At 41.4% G+C, this 22,337-nt stretch overlaps 2 protein-coding genes across 2 annotated transcripts; one reads left to right on the top strand and one right to left on the bottom strand.

The window, feature by feature from the left end:
• Positions 1 to 1,084: 1,084 nt before the first annotated feature.
• itih5 (inter-alpha-trypsin inhibitor heavy chain 5) lies at positions 1,085 to 22,288 on the top strand. The gene is made up of 15 exons (XM_039601304.1): positions 1,085 to 1,584; positions 1,661 to 1,705; positions 2,304 to 2,467; positions 3,477 to 3,578; positions 5,614 to 5,894; positions 6,160 to 6,329; positions 6,586 to 6,702; positions 10,517 to 10,640; positions 15,178 to 15,225; positions 15,454 to 15,763; positions 17,758 to 18,440; positions 18,685 to 18,738; positions 20,166 to 20,282; positions 20,362 to 20,739; positions 21,805 to 22,288. The coding sequence occupies exons 1-15, from the start codon at positions 1,471 to 1,473 to the stop codon at positions 22,062 to 22,064; spliced, it is 2,967 nt and encodes a 988-aa protein (XP_039457238.1). The 5' UTR covers positions 1,085 to 1,470; the 3' UTR covers positions 22,065 to 22,288.
• Positions 14,023 to 14,930, bottom strand: LOC120433980. The gene is made up of 3 exons (XM_039601305.1): positions 14,811 to 14,930; positions 14,510 to 14,701; positions 14,023 to 14,398 (listed from the first exon to the last, which is right to left on the bottom strand). The coding sequence occupies exons 1-3, from the start codon at positions 14,899 to 14,901 to the stop codon at positions 14,079 to 14,081; spliced, it is 603 nt and encodes a 200-aa protein (XP_039457239.1). The 5' UTR covers positions 14,902 to 14,930; the 3' UTR covers positions 14,023 to 14,078.
• Positions 22,289 to 22,337: the final 49 nt, after the last annotated feature.

Below are 22,337 nucleotides of genomic sequence, written 5' to 3'. Positions count from 1 at the left end.
TTTAGTCACAATGTTTTAAATGCTTACATATAATTAATGTTTTCCATTAATTTTCAAATTTATTTAAAATAAAATAAAAATAGTAAATTACTTGTTTAAATTTTTTTATTAAGATACCAAATTACAGTTTTTACATTTATTTCATTCCTGAATAGAAGAAGTTGTCATTTAAGTCCAGCCAGCTCAATATGAGTATAAATACATGAATTCACTTTGTTATGTTCCTAATAAACAAAAAAAACAATTTTAATTTATAGCAAATTTTTGACAAATTTCTAAAATATTTGTGTTCTCTTGTCTAATAAATGTGTAAGCACTGTAATTTAAAAAAAACAAACAGCCAAAGATTACTGCTGTAATCGTGATAAAATATTTAAAATTACAAGGAATGTGAAGGAATGTCATGGTAAGTGATAAAGCATGTAAAATGCATCCATCACGCTTCACAGATAATTATTCAACATGTCAAGACAGATGTGTTGTTTTGTGTTTTCTACCTTAAATGTTCTATTCACCTAAAACTCCTGTGTTTAAAATAGTTTCAAACCTTAAAAAAAATAAAGTAAACCCATCAACAGAATAAAAAGAGTTATAAAGTGTTGAGTTAAAGAGGTGACTGTAGTTAAACAAAGGATGGGCTGTACTTTTGTGTACACAGTAATTACTATTTAAAGCTGTAGTCGCTGTAAGAACGTTCTTCTGTACTGTGACTGGATGAAAAGTTAATAAACAACACATCTGAAAACACTGCCAAACAACTGTTAGTAAAATTCTGCCACCTAGTGGTGAAGATTATATTTTACATCTTATTAGCTAATTAGAAAAGGTATCTTTAAAACATTCAAATATGAGCGCACACACAGAACCTTTGAACACATTCTCTAAACTTGTTTTCTTTTCAGTTCATTTTCACAGTGGTTTTGGTCACTTCCGGTTAGTTTTAAAAATGTATAGTTTTAGTTGACTTTTTTATTTTTATTTTGGGTATATTACAAGGTTAAACGCGAATGTTAAAATACAATACAACAAAAAAACTGCTGAAGACTTCTAACTCACACTTTTGTACACATCCAATCTCAATGAACATGCCCGATGCACGGAGCGCTCCATATTAGATACACAGTTATATTCTGGATTTTAGCAAAATGTGTGAAAACTAAGGGTGAACATGGGAATACATTTTAAAAATGCCAGCTGCCTTCACGGAAATTACTTCATATCATTATAATAAAATCATGACATCATTGGACTGAATTTGCAGCAGTGATTTAGATTTAGAAGGTGAAGCGCTCCCTCCCGAAAACACTGCGTCTCTCTCCTCCGGTGGGTGGGCGTGTTTTCTTCACACCGTGTCGCTCCTCTGTCCGGTCACTCGGGTCTGGACTGGGACTCGGACTCGGACACGCTCCGCAGTGGGAGATGATGCCTCATTCATCTTTTTAACGAGTTTTGAAGGAGAAGAACTGCAAGATGCTGCTGCCGCTGCTGACGCTGCTGCTGAGCTTCAGCGGGACTGTACTGGGACAACTGGAGGACTCTAAATTTGAAGATGATGTTGATTTGGCGGACTTTGGTTTAGACATTGTAAGATTGTTAAAGGAGAAGTGTTTGAGCTTTCTGTTGTCAATATTTCGTCTTCTGATTATGTTTTTGTCTCCAGGCGCCGCGCAGGGTCCCTCGCCAGGTGAAAACTATAATAACCAAGGTAAAACAGCTGTTTCAGTTCCTGAGATATTGCGTGTTTATGCATTTTTTATCTCTTTATTTGGAGGATTGGAGGGGGTGGGTGGGATGAAGAGCAGCCTCGTGTGGATTTAAATTATAATTTAAATTCTTTATTTAAAATCAAAGATGAGAAGAAAGACTTTATCTTATCTTTCTGTCTTAAATCTGTTCATTTGTCACTTTATCTAAGAGCTGAGGACTTTGTAACAAATATATACTAATACTAATACCTCATAGAATGCATGACCTACTTTTAGTTATTTAGAAGTTGATTTTGTCACTCTCAACCTCTGCACGTTGGGCGGAACGCATAGGAGGACTGCCAAGCGCGCAGACGTGCCAAAGTATCTGTCATGGCCTGGATCTTAGCTCACGAGCACGAATTCCTCTTAGTATTGAGTCAGTGTAAATTTGGAGTTTTAGCTTTCGTTGGGATGAAAACTGAAGTGATGAATAATTATCGGTGCGCACAGCAGCTCTGCGTAAAATCTTGCCAAATTTAGTCAAAGCGCCACTGGTGCATGTTTTAGTATTGTCGTTATTACTTCTTTTCTTTTTTTTAAACTTTTACTTTGTAGGAGACCAAACCTCACATCCAGGAACTCTCCATCAAGACCACGATCATCTCCCGCTACGCTTTCACCGCGGTGTACTGCTCCTTGCTTAACCGCCACCCCGCCGCTAGTGAGGGCGTCTTTCAGTTTCAAATCCCCGCTAATGCCTACATCTCCAACTTCACCATGTAAGAGCCACACAGGTCATCTTAATAGGAACAAAAACTCCCTGATGGTGGACAAAATTATTAATTAATGACTTAAGAGACGGATAAGAGGAATAAAGCTGGTGATTTAGATTTTTAAATCTCGCATCTTTAAACCTATACTTTCTCTTGAAGCCACATAACTCTTTCCCAGCTTATTGTGAGTGATTCTGCGTTCCTGGATTTTTTGACGATTTTAAAAAGACATATTTTTTCTTTTATCCTTTTAATCATCTTGCTGACTTTCACATTGTTCTTTTAGAATGACATTGATCACATGGTTCTATAGATAGAAAACATAGTTGGACTTATGATGGTCTAAATTTGGCACTTAAGGCTCAGTTGGCAGAAGTTTCATGGGCTGTGAGATGTGGTTAAAATGTCTTGACACACTAGGCATTTGACCTACATGAGGTCCACCTGTGGCTGAAATAAAGCAGCCAGAATCAACCTGAGTCAACGTTATCAGTCAAGACCAAATGTGGCAGAAGTGGAAGGCATTTGGACCAAACATTCAGTGTTATCCGCAATCACGTCACTATTTGAATTACTTAATTGATATGGTGAATCAGCTTCCAATAGATATCAGTAATGATCACATGTATAACTGTTAGCAAGTAACAGAATCCAGTTAAAATGAGATTTTTATATGCATTCATTTATTTATTTGACTGAAGCAGTTTTTTTGATGTTTTGGAAGATATTTTATGTTTACAAAAGGATTTAAGGGCTGGAAGGTTTTATGATATTTCAGTTTCTGTACATGTGTTGACAGGAAAGGGTGAGTTTTAATACACACACACACATAAATGCACACGCACACACAGATTAGCTCACTTATGTTCAGCACTGGACTCCGTAAACAGCTGAAAACATGATTTCTGCAAACAAATTCTGTCCTTTGTGCAAGAAAATCCTAGTTAAACTGTAACAATAGGTGCTCGTGAACATGAGAACCACTAATTCTCAACCTTTGACCCCAACACACCAGGATCATTGGGGGGCGTGTCTACCAGAGCGAGGTCAAGCCGAAGGAGAAGAGGGTCAAACAGGAGAGAGGAAAATCCGGGACGAAGGAGCCAGGTGATGCAAGGTAAGAGAGAATAAACAAGTGTGTGTGTGCCAGTTTGAACTTAACTGTGTGGCTGCTTCCTCCAAATTACAGATTGATAGCATCCCATCGAAAAATCCTTCTACGACTACAAGCACAAAAGGCGAACATGTGTTAGTGTGTGCGGGCATAAAGGCTGTAATGATTGCCTCTCCTCAGGCATAAATTGTGACCGAAAAAGTGACACATGGGAGAAGTGACATCACACCTTTTACAACTGTCATGCAAAAAAGTGACATTTCATTAAATGTCATTCCGTGAGTCACAGACTCTACTGTAAATAGATTACGCAGACAAAGAAGGACGGGACTGAAGGAAAAATGTGAGATTTTTTGGAAGCAGTGAGTCCAATTTAATGATATCACCACTTGGACTGTTTGCTTTACTGCTCCACCTCTTTAAAAAAAAATCCTCCACCTTCCCTAAATGCTGTAATGCTCCTTCTCTCATCTATCTAAAGCTGCTCAGTTATTATTTCAATACTTAGGGGCATGGTCAAGAAAACTTAATCTTCCCATTCATTTGAAATGCATGGCAGTTAATGTGCAACATAACATTAAAAAAAAAATAAGCTCAAAGCAAATATAACTGCAGGCAATTTCAATAAAATTTAGACAATTAGACAATTTCTAAATACCAAGTATGCTGTGACCGTTAATACTGTTCAATTCTTTTTGGGAACGCTGACTGTAAAGAGCTTAACGGGGCACAAAGTCTTCCTTCTCTACAAGCAAGAACTCAAAAAATTTGAAAATCTGCAAGATTTCAAAATCTCATAAACTTTAAATTAGCTCCATTTAGCAAATTCATTTCAGAGATTGCAAAGTCCAAATATCATAAATCATTTAGCTTGTGCAAAGCTCCAAACAGAAAACCATAAACAAGTTTGGTTTTTAATTTCCCCCAAAGCACAAAACAGCTTTATCTCTTTTTTTTCATATGCCATGTTTACTTTTGACGTTCTTCCAATAACATGTAACAAACAGCTGTGAATTTACAGTAATGTACTGTTTTTCATGATTACAAGAAACTTTGGTATTATAGCATGATACAGTGTTCTGTGAATGTAAAGGTTTAAGTTGTTGTTATTCTGGGTTTTTAGGTTAATGGTTGTGTATCTCTGATGAATTTCCCATTGTGGAAATTGGTTGGTTGGATTTATGGTCCCCACATTTGTTTCCGGCTACACAGAGAGGGATTGTGCAGAGTTAACTGACGTAGAGGATACAGGGATGCACTCGGATGTCATTCTCCAAAAAGCTGACAGTGCATAGCCCAACAGCGATGTCTTTATTTGATGGTGACTAAGAAGGAAGTGGAACAACAGTGTTCAGCACAAGCAGGAAGACATGTTAAAACAAATGTCAAAGATCAAAAAGCCCACACAAGAGAATCTACCGTCGAGAGTTTTCATTGGTTTTAACACTTTACAAAGAAGCTTGTTGTTTGGCATGAGTAATATCTGCCTTGCATCAGGGGCTAAGCTAAGGGACCAACAACAGCACAAACATAAACAAGACCAGCCCACGTTATTAGTTGTTTCATATGATTTTGACACTGCACCCTCGCACTGCTACACAGCTGCAGACCTGCAAACTCTGCATAGCATCTTCAGATCACTAACTGAGCTCTTCAGGACTTTGCTAGCAATGAGCCACCATGACCGGGAGTAGTATTTATTATTACTATGTAATGGTGGAAGTAGGGGAAATGCATCAAAGCTGATATATTGTCATAGTTCAGGACCATTGACTGTTAATAGAGATTACAATTGAAACCCTATCCATATTATACTGTGAAACTTAGATTCTATGCATCACAGTACTTTATTATTATTATTATTTTTTACATTGAGCTGCTGTTGTAGATTACAGTAAGCAGACTGTAAAATAACTGTTTATTGCTGCAAGTCTAGCTGTCATTACTTTGCTTTAATTTAACAGGTAAGTTACTGTAATTTTGCAGTTCATACCACCTCATCCTCTCACTTTCTTTGACTGCCTCCTCTCCTCTCCAGTCCAGAGCCAGAAGTGGAGGTGTTCAGAATGGCGGCTAAAATACCTGGTCGAAACCGGGCCGTCTTCCTTCTGACATACGAGGAACTTCTGCAGCGCCGGCTGGGACGCTACGAACACATGACCAGCCTCCGGCCCATGCAGCTGGTCAGCCGCCTCAGCCTAGACGTCACCATCGTTGACCATTCCCTGATCACGGACCTGGAGGTGCTGCCACTCCGGAACGGCAAGAGCAACGCTGCCGCCAACACTGCAACTGCTCCTAAGGCACCAAACATACCAGGTTCATAGATATTGAGTACTGTGCAAAATCTTTGGGAAGTTAAAAGTTAAGACTCTGTTAGTTAAGTTCCAACAGAGTATAGACAACAGAAAACAAAAATCAAACTTATAAAGCTTAATGGCATAAAGAGCTCTCGATAAATAGCAGAAAAAATCATGTGCTTTTGTAGTCCATAAAATGTGGAGAGGTCACCAGTTTAAATTCACTGTTATAAAATCTCAGGCTCTCGGTCCCTGTTAAAGCACTTCCTGTCTTTGTGCTCCAGCCAAGCCTGAGCTTCCCATCACCACTGTGATCAAAAACGAAAAGAACGTCTGCAAGATCACCTTCAGCCCCAACATCATCCAACAGGCAAAGATCACCACCAGTGGCATCCTGGGAGACTTCGTGATCCGCTATGATGTTCAAAGAGACATGGGGATCGGAGACATTCAGGTAAAAGAACATCTCAAATGTGCCTAATAAACACAGACAGGGCCAAAAGTTTTCATGAAAAAAACAACTCAGCGATAATAACTGTTATATACTATATGCATGCTTGCAGATTTCCCATCCAGCAACATTTATCCACCCACCTGTTAGTCATTCTTTTCTCTGGCCTCCTGCCACCAGCCTCATGTCACTGCCAAACTCCTGAACTACAACTGCAACCGATCTCACTGGCTGCTGCACGTCTGTCTTTGTTTCTCAGGTTTTGAACGGCCATTTCGTCCACTACTTTGCCCCCAAAGACCTTCCTGCTGTGCCTAAGAACGTGGTGTTTGTGATCGACACCAGCGCCTCCATGTTGGGGACTAAGATAAGACAGGTATTGCAATACACCCAAAAGAAAACTATTGCATCAAACAGCAGAATACTAATGCATTTTTTCCTTAATTTACGGCAGCTGTAAAACTACCATTAAAATGAATCTGCAGCGTGTTCAGTGATTAATGTTAGGATAATCAACAACAGAAGGAAAATAAACTGTGCGGGAACAAAACTGTAATTCAATTTACTTTAAGTCTGTCAAATGTCTTTTGACTGGGTTTCGTCATTTTGTACCAGTGGATGGGTTTCTGAGCAAACGATGCGACACTAACAAAGATCACGATGAAACTGAGATCTTGAGTTGGGAAATGGATGGGAAATGGAGTGGTACTTGTATGGCGCCTTTCTGCCTAATCTGAGCAAATTTCTTTCTGCTCTCATTCATCCAGTCACACAAACACATTTATAAGGTGCTTTTATCTTTACTGAAGCACTTTTATCTAACACTCGTTCATACTTTGGATACTTCAACAGCCAACCCGTTCTACCACCTGAGCCATAGCCGCCCGGGGGTTAAGTTGAGTTACAGTAAGACCAAGTAGTTAAATCTAACAGACTGATTCAATTAAATGTGTCTGAAAAACTAAATACTGGTTAAAAAAAAAAAAAAAAAAAATCTGACAAAACATGCAAACACACTGGTGACTGAGCACTTTGTGAAGGTTATTCATCAATATACAAAATGTTTCATTGGCCCCTTGATTCATCGGCTGTGGCAATACTGGGCGTAAAGACATAAAAGTCCAATTAAAACAAGATTAACATCTCAGTCAGGAATCTCTGGTTTTGGTCTTTGTTTTTAAATTTACTGATTTTCTTTTCTCTCACTTTTACTTTCTCTGGTTCAGATACTACATTTTAGCTTGGTTGAATTTAGATTGGTTAGGTAATGAGAAGGGGATGACAAAATCATAGGAGTGGTTCTTTCCATTTTGATTAGTCACTTCCTGTTGGTGTTTCTAAATGTGCTGAATTTAGTAGGGATGGTAGAAACATGTCAATCAATATCTAGTCGAGTACCAAGTCCTAATTTATTTTGCCTTATTTTCCACACTGCTGCCCATCAATTTCTCTGTATTTGTCAATACATTTGTACATACATGGCTATCGCATTTTGTTACCTAAAGATCGGCAAAGCCACCATGACGTTATCCATGACGAGCGAGGGGCGGCATAAGAAATTCCCCTCTTGCCCCTGCGTGCAGTCGAACCTTCAAGCTCGGGTCCTCTACCAGAGGCTGGGAGCTTGAGGGTCCTGCGCAGTATCTTAGCTGTTCCTAGGACTGCGCTCTTCTGGACAGAGATCTCTGATGTTGTTCCTGGGATCTGCTGGAGCCACTCGCCTAGCTTGGGAGTCACTGCACCTAGTGCCGCAATTAGCACTGGGACCACTGTTACCTTCACCCTCCACATCTTCTCAAGCTCTTCTCTGAGCCCTTGGTATTTCTCAAGTTTCTCATGTTCCTTCTTCCTGATGTTGCTGTCATTCGGAACCGCTACAGCTATCACTACAGCCATCTACTTCTGCTTGTCCACCACCACTATGTCAGGTTGGTTAGCCACCACCTTTTTGTCCGTCTGTATCTGGAAGTCCCACAGGATCTATATGTACATATGTAAAATTCACCCCCATTTTCTACAATGCCCCACCTTCAAGACCTCAATCACCCTTGCAGTGATTGACTGGACCACACAAAAAAGAAAAACACAGCATGCATCTTTTTTGTGTGTGTTTTGGAGTTTAATAAATAAGTAAAGACTGGAGGTCCAGATTGTGTAAGCAGGGAAATTTCTTTTCCTCTGTTAGTGTGTTTACAGCTCAGCACCTGCCTGTTTTCCAACCTGAATGTGCTTCGTTTGTTAACTGAAGGGTTCACCCTTGAATTTTCCTGTTACCAGTGAGCAGGCTTTTCCTGCTACACATTCTGAGTTTGGATTTGGACAGATTACATTTACACTAGACTCAAAGGCTTGGTGTATTTTCACATTAGAGTGTTACCCAAAAGTTCCACCCTGGAGCAGAGGTACCGGACATGAACCCTTCCCCTAAAGGAATTTGAGGAAATCTAAATGTTCTGACCACCTCTCTTCCTTTATGAAGCAATTTCCCTGTTTTAAAGTTGAATTTTAAAAGCTGCACTGGATAGGAAATGTGACACCCCCACCTCCTCACTCCCACACTGGAATATCAATATCAGACCTTTTCCTCCATCTGCTGTAGCACGATAATCCCCTCAGCCAGAGCTGATCTTTGCAGCTGCCATGAAACAGAAAAGAGGAGAGAAAGTGAAAAACAGATTTTCACTGAGAAAGAAAAGTGGAAACTGTGAGGGAGGAAGGTCAGAGTCTATGGGGTAATGGAACTTTCTGGACAACAGTACCCTCGACCCTCTGATCCCTCTCCCCACCAACAGCAGCCCCAAGTGGGCTGCAGGAACAGAACAACGAGTGTGTTTTGATGTGGCTGCACAATAGAGGTTTTTCAGCAAAGGTCAATCTGTGGTTCTGACCCCTGCAGTATACACCCCATATAGACATCTAAGAAGCTCCTCAGCAACAAATCATATATCTCACCCACACTCATTTTTGCAGATCTGAAGATGAGGATTCAACACAGAAAAGCAGGAAGTTTTGTCTCCAAATAACTCTTATTTCTTATTTCCCCTGTACTTAAATATGAAGAAGTAACATGTTCTGTAAAGATTTGAAAGAATATGGTATCAAGTTTTATGGTACATTTCAATTCAAGGGTTCCACATCAACAGCAAGTAGCTAAAGTTTATGTATTCATCAACTTTTATGCTCTGTCGGTCAAGTTTTGAGTAGATAAGACAGAAAATGTTACCACTGCAGGATAAAATGCTAATTACTTAGAAGAAAGAGCTCCAAACATTCTAGTTTAAGACCCAGCAAACAGCACTTTACACATGAGCTACATGTCACCGCTAGAAAATGTTCTGTCTGTAAATCCAGAAATGTCCAAAGTTCTTGTATGAAAACGTGTGTAGTCTTTTTATCCGTAAAGAAACGTACCACAGTGGAAACAATGACAGATTTTTTTGCGAATTAAAGCAAATAAAGAAAGCAGGTAACAAACAAACCTTGTTTTCTTTCAAGGGACGATGAAAAGAAACACTTCACAGTGATTGTTGGGATGGGTTTGGTGCCGATAGATGTTTTGAGTGTTTGCTTCCAACCCTTGCACCCAACTTTACAATACAATGAGCAGGAATGCAGGTTCAACTTAACCTAAGATAACCTAAAGCAAATACTGACACAAGCTTGAAAATAGCACAGAATTACTGTGAACATGACTGTTTCACCACGAGTTTCACCTGCAGGAATACAATCTGAAATTCGTCACTGTAATAAGGATAAAAAATATGTAAAATATTCAGTAGAAAAACACAGAAAAGATGTGGGTTTGAATATGTAACTCAATATTATGCTGGTTCACGATCAGAAAATATAAATTAAAAACTGAAGTTTTATCTAATTTTAAATCCATAAAAAGTGAATGCTGGAAGAAACTGATAATATTTTGATTGCCACTAAATATGAAATGGAAAAGCCAGGAAGGGCAAAGATATCAAGGAAAATCTGCCAAAATTACAAACATTAATACCTAAAGACAGGGAAAGCAAAACGTTTCCATTTTCATTTGAATAGTCCGAGCACTGCACTAAATCATTTATTCTGAGGGTCTTTAGTCGTGAATTCGTGAATCTTTGACAAAACAGAGAAACTCAAACATCGAAGATGTTTACTGTCCTATGATTTTTTATTTCCCTTCATCTGTGGTTGTCTCCCAGACTAAAGATGCCCTCTTCACCATCCTGAGGGACCTGCGGCCCGGCGATAACTTTAACTTTGTCAGCTTCTCCAATAAGATCAAAGTTTGGCAGCCGAATCGTCTCGTGCCAGTGACGCCCCTCAATAGAGATTGACAGACCACGTGACTTTCGCGCATTGCATGCCGGGAGGTGAAGGCAGGACATTTAAATTACCGCATCAAATGCAAGCATTTGCAGCACCGCAAAACGTTTTTCTCACGTTCCAATACCGTCTTGCTTTTTCTTTTCTCACCAAAAATAATGTACAAAACGAAGGAGAACAATGCCGGTCCGTACAAAGACAGACTCGAGGAAAAGGCAAAGAAAAGGTACTTGGAAAAAATCAAAGGAGTGAAAGGGTTAGACCCTTACGAGCACACAGACTGGACAAAAGACATCAGCGTGCTGCCCAACTTTAACCACGCTCAGATTTATAATTACATGGTTCTTGGGTGAGTGCATACACTCATGAAGTTTTTAGTAACTTCAGGTCACTGCAACAGGCCCAGGTGCAGTTCACGGACGGATGGGTACAGGACCTGGAAATGCACCGTGTTGAGCACAAAGACCATCGTGACGCACAACGGTAAGTTTACCTGTCTCACAAATCGTCTTCATAAATACACATTCGTGAACCGTTTATAAATAGGACCTTTTAGCTCACGGTAATTAATTAGTAGTGCAAAGAATATATGGTATGCATTACAGAAATGTAGCAGTGATAATAATATTGTATGCTGTAATCGTACTGGGCAATCACTGAGACAAAATCTGTCATATATCCTGTGAATAAAAGTATATGTTGTTGTCTATGTACCATGGTAATAACAGAAGCGATACGCAATATTCTGCCAGGACAATTTACCATTTATGCAAAGCTACACATTTACTGTACATTCTGTCCTCACAAACATGTTTTTCTGCATTGACTGTTTCAGGTAAATCACTCCATGCGCCTCAGCCAAAAGCCTCTTCAGCCCTGGGTTATTCTGCAATCTAATGGGGACGTTGAAAGTGCACATTGCACATGCATGGCTGGTGTGGCAGAGAAGTGTGTGCATGTAGCGGCTCTCCTTTACAAAGTTGACACTACTGTGCGTCTCTACGAGGTAATATCACGCCGACAGATGTCAAAGCTTACTGGATTATGCCCTCCAACATCAAGAGAGTGCAAGGAGTACCAGGCCACACAATTGACTACACCACCAGTGCAGCAAGAAAAGGGCACTCGACCAATCATGTAGTGCTGGACAAAGTGACTGTTCTCCTAAACCCAAAATCCGGACTCGCACTGGTGGCAGCTCACTACAAGTGCGCACACTGGCCGATTTAAAGTCTCTCACAGATCTCATGCATGAAAACCGGTCAGGCCTATGCGCTGTTATGGAGGACTTCTGCCACCTATATGCTGACCCTGTCCAGCCTCGTGTCCTCCCAAATCACTGCTACGCATCTTTGACCCACAGTTGAAGGGCTGTCAGCTATCTGTCCTTCTGCAGCACTGTGAACGTCTGAAGCACTGTGTCGTTGTCTCAAAGGCTGAGGCAGAGGCACTGGAGGAGAAAACCAGGGAGCAGCACAAATGTGACCTTTGGCACACAGCACGAGCAGGAAGAATCACTGCGTCAAACATACATGCGGTTGTGTCCACCTCCACTGCCAGTCCTGCGTTGTCAACTGTAAAGAAAGTGTGCTACCCACAAAACTGTCACATCAGCTCTCCAACCAAGAACCGCAACAATTCAAGTGGGAAGAGACAATGAAAACACAGCACGCGAGTGGTACACCTCACAGGAAAGGTGCAGCATAGAGAACTTAAAGTTGATAAGTGTGGTTTCATAATCAACCCCGCATTCCCAGAATTAGGTGCCACCCTGATGCGCTCGTAAAATGTGAATGTTGTGGTGAAGGATGTGTGAAATTAAGTGCCCATATAAACACCGCAACAACAACCTCCTGCAGGCCTGTGAAGATGACAGGTTTTGTTTGGGGTTAAAAGATGGAAGGGTTGAGTTGAAAAAGACACACATTTACTACAAGCAGGTACAAACACAGATCTATGTTACAAAGTCACACTTTTGTGACATTGTTGTGTGGACAACAAAAGCTTGTGTTGTTACACGTGATGCCAGATATAGACTTGTGGACTAAAATGTTGCCTGTCGCTCAGGATTTTTTCTACAAAGTTGTGATGCCTGAGCTCTTGGCCAATCACTACAGTGATCCAGAAACCAGTGTTTCACAAGGGCCACATTACATGGATGTCACCGTGACAAAAAAAAAAAAAAAGACAAAAGCTTGCATAGAAAACTAATCAAAGTATTTCAGTTACACATTCTGAGACAACTCTTATATTGAAGGACTTTCTTGTGATTTCATGTTTAGTGTCACATTAAGGTGGACACATCTTCCTGTACTCTGCACTTTATGGTTTGTTATCTGTTGTTCTGTTACGCACAGTGAATTATTATAACGTGTTAAAATTGCAATAAATGTGTCTCACACCACTGCACTCTACAGCTGTGCTGTAAATTATTATCTCTTTATGTCCATACGCAATCTTTCTTTTCAGACTGTACTAATATACAGTGTCAGAACCAATACAAATAAAGTAAGTGTTGCACAAGTCATTCATCAGGACTGTCTTTATTTATAACTGACAAGTTTTACATGTTACTATCGAAGCTTACAGGACAAAGGCAAAATAATATACCGTTGTGCATTATTATTTCATTTTGTTAAAAACATAGCTGCACAACAAAACAAGACCAAATTGGAAAACAGTTATTCATCACTTGCTTGCTTTACAACAACACTTGGGCACATGTTTGTGAGCGCATTATGATACAGCAACTATCTTATCCAGCAAAGTCATGTTCTCACCTTCGCATGGCACCACAAAACCTAGACGGATGGTGTCGTTTAGGATAGTGTACTTGGACCGTAGACAGCCTATAACACGTTCAACATGGATCCTGACATGTGCCAGTTTTCGTGTGTCCTCCACATCTTTTGCTTGTAGCTGACTGCGACCCGTGTAAATGCTGGAATTTTTAAAGTGGCACCCATTAAGGCAACACTTTCCTGATATCAAAACCCGGTCTGCGAGCACTATGTCCCCGGGTGAAAGCTTCTGTAAAAGCCAGAAGTTTCCGCTATTCGCTTTATCACTTGTACGCCCTCCCATCCTTTAGAAATGAAAGAGATGGTCCCCTGTGGTGTGATCCCAATGAGATATTTCATTGTGTGTCTACTTTTGTATGTTGAATATGTCTCCGCCATGGCACGTAAATTTTGTGCCCTCTCTATGAACAGTTCAAAACAGTCAATAATAACTGTCACCCGGTCACCAAACATCTCTACATACTGGTGTGGCATACTGGCCTGTATGCAATGTCTTCCAGGCCAGTGCACCAATGGACTCAGGTGAGCGTACAACACATTTACAGTAATGTTAAACACAGTGGAAGTGGTTGTCCGCTAATATCAAAGAGGTGTGCAATATGTGCAATCGGAAGGTTGAGTCTTAAACGCATGAGAGTTAGCAAGAGCATCTGAAACTGGGAAATTTTCCTGTCAGTGTCTGGCAAGCTCGGGCTGATTTGTTGTAGCACCCCATTAGTAAAGCAAAAGAAGGCAGCCCTGTGTAGAATTTAACTTTAGAGTTCTCGTCTTTCAAGAATTCCATGTCTAATTTCTTTTTGGACAGTTCTTTTTTTAACACTAGGTTTTCTTCTTGAAGGTGTGCTATTTCTTGTAACCTTTGAGAACACATTTTACACTCCTGCAGATCTTCATCCTGGTGCTTTGGATTTATCTGCTGTGGTTGGCTCTCAGCTGTAGTTTCCGTAGTGACTGGTGCTGAAAGACATACATGCACACAGACAAAGACAAGATCATTGAAAGTGCAAAAATAAGACAGTGCTTAATGTGGAAAAAGTGGTATTTATTTATGTACATTGACAATTTTACCTGGATGGATTTCACCTGCATGAGCTGTCTCTGCCCCAGAGGAACGCGGGCCTTTTCGTGGCTGTTTTGATTTCGATCTCTGTTTTAACCGATCAAATCTAGCAGTGGTAGAAGCTTTAACTTCTGTGTGGCCCAGTTTGAGAGAGGGTGCCCAGTCTGGATCGCATTCCAGCATTTCGTAGGCTGGTTTGCCTACAAAATACAGCAAACATTACACAGAGCCACAATAAACAAAGGAGCATAGCGTGATGATTTCTGTTCAGCGCCATATAAGACGTATTAAATACCACAAAACACTTACCGTTGTGGAAATGCTTGGAGCAGACTAACATGTGAGGTGGAGTGTTTTCGAACGTTATATTAGGTCTTCTGATAGCGGCAATCCAGGCCATCCGTCGCCTCTTCGTGACTTCGGAGACATGGCTTGAGAATTTCTCTTCCACGCCGGAATCCGATAAAACCAAACGCATTTCCCGTCGACTTCACGCGGCTGTCGTTCTCCCGGCTTGTGCAGTTAATAATACAACAGGTTCTTGGCATTTTTTGTTTCTTTTTATCGCTGTGTAACTTATTTCAATTGAAAGCCTGCGTGCGCTAGTACCTCTTGCCTTGGGTTCCCACAATCCTTTGCGGTTTTACCCCTCAATGACGTCACATTTTCAATCTCTATATCAGAGACGCCAAGAAGTTTATCTACATGCTGGCGCCCACTGGAGGTGAGACGTTATTCTCTATGGTTCGTCTTTGTCTTGTCTTTTTGAAGACTTGAAGTAAATCATCTTTAATAACAGCAGTGAGCTTCTTTGCTGAAAAAGAGATGTTGTTGTAGACTTAAAGTGGGAAAAGTGAGTGTTTAATAAGGACAGTAAACATATTAAAGTTTAGCTCAGTCACTGTGTTTCCATAACCTGAGATGTAAACCCAGTGATGTCCCTTCACTGTAGGCACCAACATCGACGGCGCCATCCAGACCGGCTCGTCTCTGCTTCGAGACTACCTCCTGGGCCCTGACAGCAGCTCGAACAGCGTCTCGCTCATTATTTTCCTGACAGACGGGCGACCCACTGTTGGAGAGATCCAGTCCGTGGCGATCCTGGGGAACACTCGCTCAGCTGTGCAGGAAAAATTCTGCATCTTCACAATTGGGATCGGTAATGATGTGGACTACCGACTGCTGGAGCGTATGGCTCTGGAAAACTGTGGGATGATGAGACGCATCAACGAGGAGGCTGACGCAAGCGCCATGCTCAAAGGGTATGGCTTTGACATGACATCTTATAGGCTACATTTGATATTTACGGGGCAATGAGCCCCATTTTGCTAATGAAGATGAGCGAATTTAAGGAAGCTTATTTTAATGTGTCTAAAATTCGCTTAAGATTATTTGACACTGGGATCTAAAACCGCTGCAAAAGGACTCTGACATGGCTTAGCGTTAGGGGGGAAGTAACTGGTTGGAAACTGGTTTGAAAATGTAGTCTGGATGAGATCTAAATTAAGTGTGAGGCTAGTCTGAAGTCTGTCTTGTTGTTAAATTGAAACTATACCGCAATTAGCCTGGTCTTCTTTTAGTCTGAAATTGGTCCAAAAGGTTCGACATTAAAATTGGGAAGCAGGTCTAAACTCTGAAGGTCTGGTACTTGGCTTTAGTCTGGTTTTTACTTGACAGTCTGACGGCTGTCAGCCTTACACTGATCTAAAACTGGTCTAAAGCTCAACTAACACTGACTCGTTTTCAAACCAAGGAAACAAAGGAAAACTCATTTTTAACCAGTCTTTGCTGGAATTTAACTGACCTTAAACTGGTTTAAAAAGCAGGTCTGAAGCCTTTTTATGACTGTAATCCATCTATAAGATTAACTGTTGAGAATTAGTCTCTTTCTATCCAAGCTCCTTAGACTACCCTGACCTGAATGACATGGGCGTTTTATCACAAAACAACACAAAAAAATTCAAGACAGACAATGAGATGTACGATGAAGTAATTCTTACTTTCAATAGACGATTACTACCCAGTGCCCTTCGCCTTCATATATTTATAATCTCATTCTTATTAAGCAATTAGCTGTCCTTAATTCCTCCCTTCTCCCACTCTGATATGCCCGTGCATCTCTCATCAACCTGTTAGGGAACCACGACGGCAAATGTCACGGTGCTGACAAAAGACGTCTTTAATCAACTCTCTCTCTCTCTGAGCTCTTTTTCTCCTTTTCTTGACGCACAGTCCTCTTCTCCCTCTCTCTTCCGCACTCAGACACACGAGGTGTTTGTTCAGTTGAGCAGGAATGTGTGTGTGTTGTGAAACCTGCGTCTGAGTATGTACGAGGGGTTAACAGACAGACTCCAAAGATAATAGCCCCTGATCTGCTTGAACAAACATATTCATCAGGAGGTGAGGAGGTTTGGTGTGACGTGACGACAATGACAGGCCACAGGAACTCTGAAGTGGGGTGGCAGCAGCTTAAGGGGTTAGACAAGGGAGTTTATGGCCGGAAGGTGGCTTATTTGAATAAACAAGATGAGGAAGTATACTATTAGACCCTTATTTATCTGACACTGATCACCTCTCTCGTGGTGACACTGAACAAGCAAATGCAGGTTTGGAAACTCTATGCATAATGTGTAAAATTATATAGTGAAAAACATGCTTGATAGAATTTTTAATGTTTAAACTGTGTTAATGTGTTAGTATTACTACTGGACTCTGCTGGGCAAGCAAAGCCCAGCTTTACTGCTTATCAGATCTTCACCAATTAATAATCTATAATATTAAAACTTTTATAATTTATAACTTTTATATAATGTTGAAAGTTGCCAAAAAAATTCTGCACATTTAGTTGTTTGTCCAACTAAATGTCCTGTATTTGTATAGCGCTTTATAGTCCCTATGGACCCCAAAGCGCTTTACACTACCTTCAGTCATCCACCCATTCACACACTGGTGATGGCAAGCTACATTGTAGCCACAGCTGCCCTGAGGAGCACTGACAGAGGCGAGGCTGCCGGACACTGGCGCCACCGGGCCCTCTGACCACCACCAGTAGGCAACAGTAGTCTTACCCAAGGACACAACGACCGAGACTGTCGGAGCCGGGGCTCAAACCGGCAACCTTCCGATTACAAGACGAACTGCCAACTCTTGAGCCACGATCGCCCCACTAATGCCTGACTGATCTAATTTGACTGATGTCCTTTCAGCTTTTCTTTCATTCAACTGAAACTCTTCATATATTGGTGTTCCTTTCTAGGTTCTATAATGAAATTGGAACTCCTCTGCTGTCTGACATAAGAATCAACTACACGGAGAACTCCGTCCAGTACGTCACTCAGAATCTTTTCACCAACTACTTCAACGGCTCTGAGATCGTCGTTGCTGGCAAGCTCACAAACGAAAGCGCAGAATCTCTCCATGTGCAGGTCACTGCCAGTAACAACGATAAGAGCATCATACTCGAGACCGACGTGCCACTGCGACACCGGCAGATAGATACAGAGAAGAATGTGAAGTTAGCCACTGCTGCAATGGCGACGGGCGTCAGAGGCCTGGGAACTGACGTGACACAGAAATTAGGAGTCGCTTTGGGTTCGGTAGCAGAAGACTTTGTGGAACGTGTGTGGGGTTTCCTAAGCATCAAAGAGGGGCTGCGGTCACGGCTGCGCAGCCAAACCAGCAAAGACAGGGAAGGCCACACTCAGCAGGCCACCAACCTGTCCATGACCTATCACTTCCTCACTCCTCTCACTAACATGGTGGTGGAGAAGCCTGAAGTCCTGACTGATGGCACCATGGCCCCGGCGCCCACCATTACGCCAGGAGCCGGTGAGGCTACCTCACCTGCCAATGAGCTGCCAGGTGACACAGATGACAGAGAGCAACAGACACCTGGCAGGAACCTCAACAGCCAGGCTTTATCGCAGAGCAACACAATCGGTAAGGTAGTGGCTCCCAGGTTAGGGGGGTGCAGGGCGTCTGTAAAGTCTGCCTAATGAATTCATGAGTATCTTCTCAGTTAAAAACTGTAACAAACAGAAACTACACACATCATCCTCAACATCAAAACTACTATTAGATGAAGTGAATAATGCTGATCACATCATCACAGGGCAATGTTCTGCTCATGCATCAAGCGGTTTCTCAGGTTCGTTACTGAGACTCAATGTTCTCTTCCTTCTAGGTAAAGTTGTGAGAAGACCAACAAAGAAATCGATCACCTTCTCCAAGACATCGGGTAACTCCAGAGTTTCTGTACTTTTCCCTTTCTTGTTTGGGGGCACTGGAAGCATATATGCAGTGATGACATGGCACCAACTTAAAAGACAGAAGGCGAATGTACAGTAGACTCGCTCTACACTCTGTGTGGGCAGCCTGTAATTTGGATGTCGGCAGTGATTACACAGACAGCGAGAGGTTCACAGATTCCTCTGAACCTGACCTGAAGAGAGGAAAGAACGTACAGGGTCTAATTGAAATGCCAACACAGGCACTACGTAGCATTTTAAACCTTAAGAGCTGTGTGCTAATGGAGTCTGAAAGAGGATGTTTGTGCATGTGTTAGAGTAAAGAGAGGGAGGTTCATCAGAAGCAGTTAGTGAGGGCTAATAGCCCTGTCATTAGTGTTGCTCTGTCATCTCATTGCTCCCCTCTTCATCCTGGTTGGTTCTCAGGAACCTGTTGGTGACTCGGGTTGAACAAATAAACTGTAACCAAGGAGTAATACACAGAGAGACACACGGATATAAACACACATAAGAAAATCATCTATCAGCTTTTATCATTTGCTGTTTATTTTAGCAGGTTTTCTTATCACAGTGTCATTTAAAGCTCATAAATACCGTACTTTACTTTACAGCTTTATTATTTATTTTCATTTTACCGGCAGCAATTATTTAGCTTGTTTTACTTACGCCTCATTACAAAATTTGGTCCTTGAGACACTTGCTGCAGGAAGCACCCTGAAGACAGTTTGGAGTACTTTGGCAGGTGTTTACAGTACATCTGTCTGCATGTCGACAGATGTTGTCAACACAATATCATCACAACTCTGCAACAAGCTGTCAAAAAGCCTTTACAAGTGTGCAGCTGAGATGGGTTAGGTAATAATACAGGATTTACGTTTGAGTACTGACGGTCAAAACTTGCTGCAGCTGTAATATTAACACAACATGACTTATTTTCTCATTTGAGCCAAAGTCCTACCCCCTTCTTATTTCCTAGCTACCCATTGTTGCACTATTTTTTTTTTCTTAAAGCACCTCTTCGATTAAAAACCCATGAAAGGCTGATTGGTTACTGTCGTCATCCCCCTGGAGGGGCGGTTGTTGTCAGCACCCAAGTTTGTGAATGTGATAATTCAAGAATACGACAACACAGAATTTTGAAATTCATACCATAGGTGCATCTACTAAAAATCTCAGACAAGTTCAAATCTTAGTGACGTTGACGTCAAGACCATTCCCCTCTGACCTTTTCACGCAGATCTGCTGGTCACTGGATACCTTTTCTTCTTTTGGACCATTCCCTCACAGACAACAAACTTTTAAACTTTTCTGTACATTTTATCAGTATACCAGTATATCTACAGATTTATAAACCAATAATTCTTACATAAGTGAATTGCATCTAATTGTGTTTTTTTCCCCTTATACCCTTTCACAGCGGATGGCGACCCCCATTTTGTGGTTGAGTTCCCCCTGAGTAAACTGACTGTGTGCTTTAACATCAATGGCGAGCCTGGACACATCCTTGGTCTGGTCTCCGACCACAAATACTCTGGTGAGACTCGTGACTAAACCCTAGAAAGGCACCAAAAATCATTTATGCCTTTAATAAAACATACGTTCTGTTTTCTCAGGTGTGACGGTCAACGGTAAGCTCATCGGCGCCCCAGCACCGCCGGGCAGTCACAAGCAGCAGCGTACTTACTTCAGCACTATCACCATTGTGGTGGATAAACCCCAACGCGCCTACATCGAGGTGACCCCTAAGAAGGTTATTCTGGATGGACGGGACCGCATTGTTCTGCCCTGCCACTCTACTGTCTCTGTGGACAGTGGAGCACTGTCTGTGGCCATTGTGGGAAATTCGAATGTGACCGTGACGGTCGGTGGGAACATCAGCTTCGTAATCCTGCTGCATCGGTACAAGAACCCGGCGCCCTACCAGAGAGACCATCTGGGGTTCTACATTGGAAACAACAAGGGGCTGTCGCACAACTGCCACGGTCTGCTAGGTGGGTGTTGAAGGAGTATTCATCTATAAAATCCTGTTGATCTGAGAACTCTAATCAATAAATACTAAAGCACTGTTCTCAACCTCTGGAGGCTGGAGCACTGACTTAAGTGAATATCTGAATATTTGGTTAAGTAACTATATATGAAGTGACTATTTATTATTCACAAAAACAATACATTTTTACATTAATCAGTCAGCAACAACTTTATAAAATAGCTGTCTAAAATGGAGTAGGTTTTCTTGGGTTGCAAAATACAACTCCAATCTGTTGGAGCATGGACAGGGGATCTCCATCGGTGTCCCTGAGGTCCACCACGGGCTTGTTGTCAGTTTGGATGTTAGAGTTAGTGGGGTGCGGCCTCTGTACAACAGGCGTGTGTTTGACCAAACTCTGGGGATGTGGGGGATTTAGAGGCTGAATCGATGCCTTGGGCTCTTGGCCATGTTCTGAGTTATTCTTAGGGGTTTTTGTAGTAGGGCTACTGTCCAGGGTGTGCTTGGTGCGTGGTGCATGTCAAAGCCTTGTATGAATGCCAAGACCCAAGGCTTCCCAGGAGAACACTGGATTATAATGGACAAGGGGTCACCAAAATCAAGAGGAATTATCCTTTGAGCATGGTCAATATCCAATCAGATCAAGCCAGAAATGTTCTCACTAAAACTGGAAGTGATTTTGCATTAAGAAGCTGCACACTTGGAAGCTACTTGCCCGGTTAGATCACAGCACTTGCACCACTACACAAAGTTGCAAGTAAAAAAGGTCAAATTTTGAGAAAAGGATGAAAGTATGTCTAATTTAAGTATTTAATTGCAAACTAAGCTTTAAATAGTTATACTTTAATCTGGGCTAATCTGGCAGAGTGATTCAAAGATTTGAAAAAAAAACAACCTGGCTTTATCTGAGTTATATGGAGCTACATTGTTGCAAATTGTGAATAAATGCAGATTCTTCAGTGATTCATTCTCCATCCATTCTTTCATCAGCAGGAAATTAACTTACTGGCCTAAAAAAGGCTTAAAATAACCCCCCCCCCTTTTCTTTTTTTTTGAAATTTCCTTTCAGGTCAGTTCCTGTATGAGGAAGTGGGATTGGCAGAGCTTCCTGCACAGGGAGATACAAAGCCCTCACTGGTCCTGAAGGTGAAGAACCGCTCAGTGCCCGTTGTTCAGAAAAGTAGGAGGATCTACAGCGGCACACAGAGTGTGGACTGCTGGTTCGCCAGGAACAACGCAGCCAAGCTGATAGACGGAGAGTACAAGGACTATTTGATGTCACACATGTTTGACACAGGAGACTGGCCACATGGGACAAACCAGGTGTGAGATGAGCGCAAAGAACTATAGCTTCAGCATTTAATTACCTGACTAAACTCCTTTTAAAGATAATTATCACATCCAAAAAGACCTAAAAGCCTCCACACATTAAGTTTTTTCCTACCTTCAGGTCCCTTCTGAATATATTTTTATTATTTCTGATGAAAATGAAATGTTTTATTATACAATTTATTATTTTTTACATCAATTATATAATAAAAAGTGTAAATAAAATGAGGAAAACTAGAAAAATTTTAAGGCTGTTTTCTGATATCACCTTTT

This window comes from Oreochromis aureus, linkage group 17 (assembly GCF_013358895.1).
Source record: "Oreochromis aureus strain Israel breed Guangdong linkage group 17, ZZ_aureus, whole genome shotgun sequence".
In the NCBI taxonomy this organism is placed as follows: domain Eukaryota; kingdom Metazoa; phylum Chordata; class Actinopteri; order Cichliformes; family Cichlidae; genus Oreochromis; species Oreochromis aureus.
This window is presented reverse-complemented; position numbering and strand designations above follow the sequence as displayed.

Excerpts from the sequence above, each read along its gene's own strand:
- itih5 (XM_039601304.1), top strand. The coding sequence starts at position 1,471 with ATGCTGCTGCCGCTGCTGACGCTGCTGCTGAGCTTCAGCGGGACTGTA. Across the intron at positions 18,739-20,165 it reads CACCTTCTCCAAGACATCGG|CGGATGGCGACCCCCATTTT; the intron begins GTAACTCCAGAG and ends ACCCTTTCACAG. Across the intron at positions 20,283-20,361 it reads CTCCGACCACAAATACTCTG|GTGTGACGGTCAACGGTAAG; the intron begins GTGAGACTCGTG and ends CTGTTTTCTCAG.
- LOC120433980 (XM_039601305.1), bottom strand. The coding sequence starts at position 14,901 with ATGGCCTGGATTGCCGCTATCAGAAGACCTAATATAACGTTCGAAAAC. Across the intron at positions 14,702-14,810 it reads CTCCAAGCATTTCCACAACG|GCAAACCAGCCTACGAAATG; the intron begins GTAAGTGTTTTG and ends TGTATTTTGTAG. Across the intron at positions 14,399-14,509 it reads TGCAGGTGAAATCCATCCAG|CACCAGTCACTACGGAAACT; the intron begins GTAAAATTGTCA and ends TATGTCTTTCAG.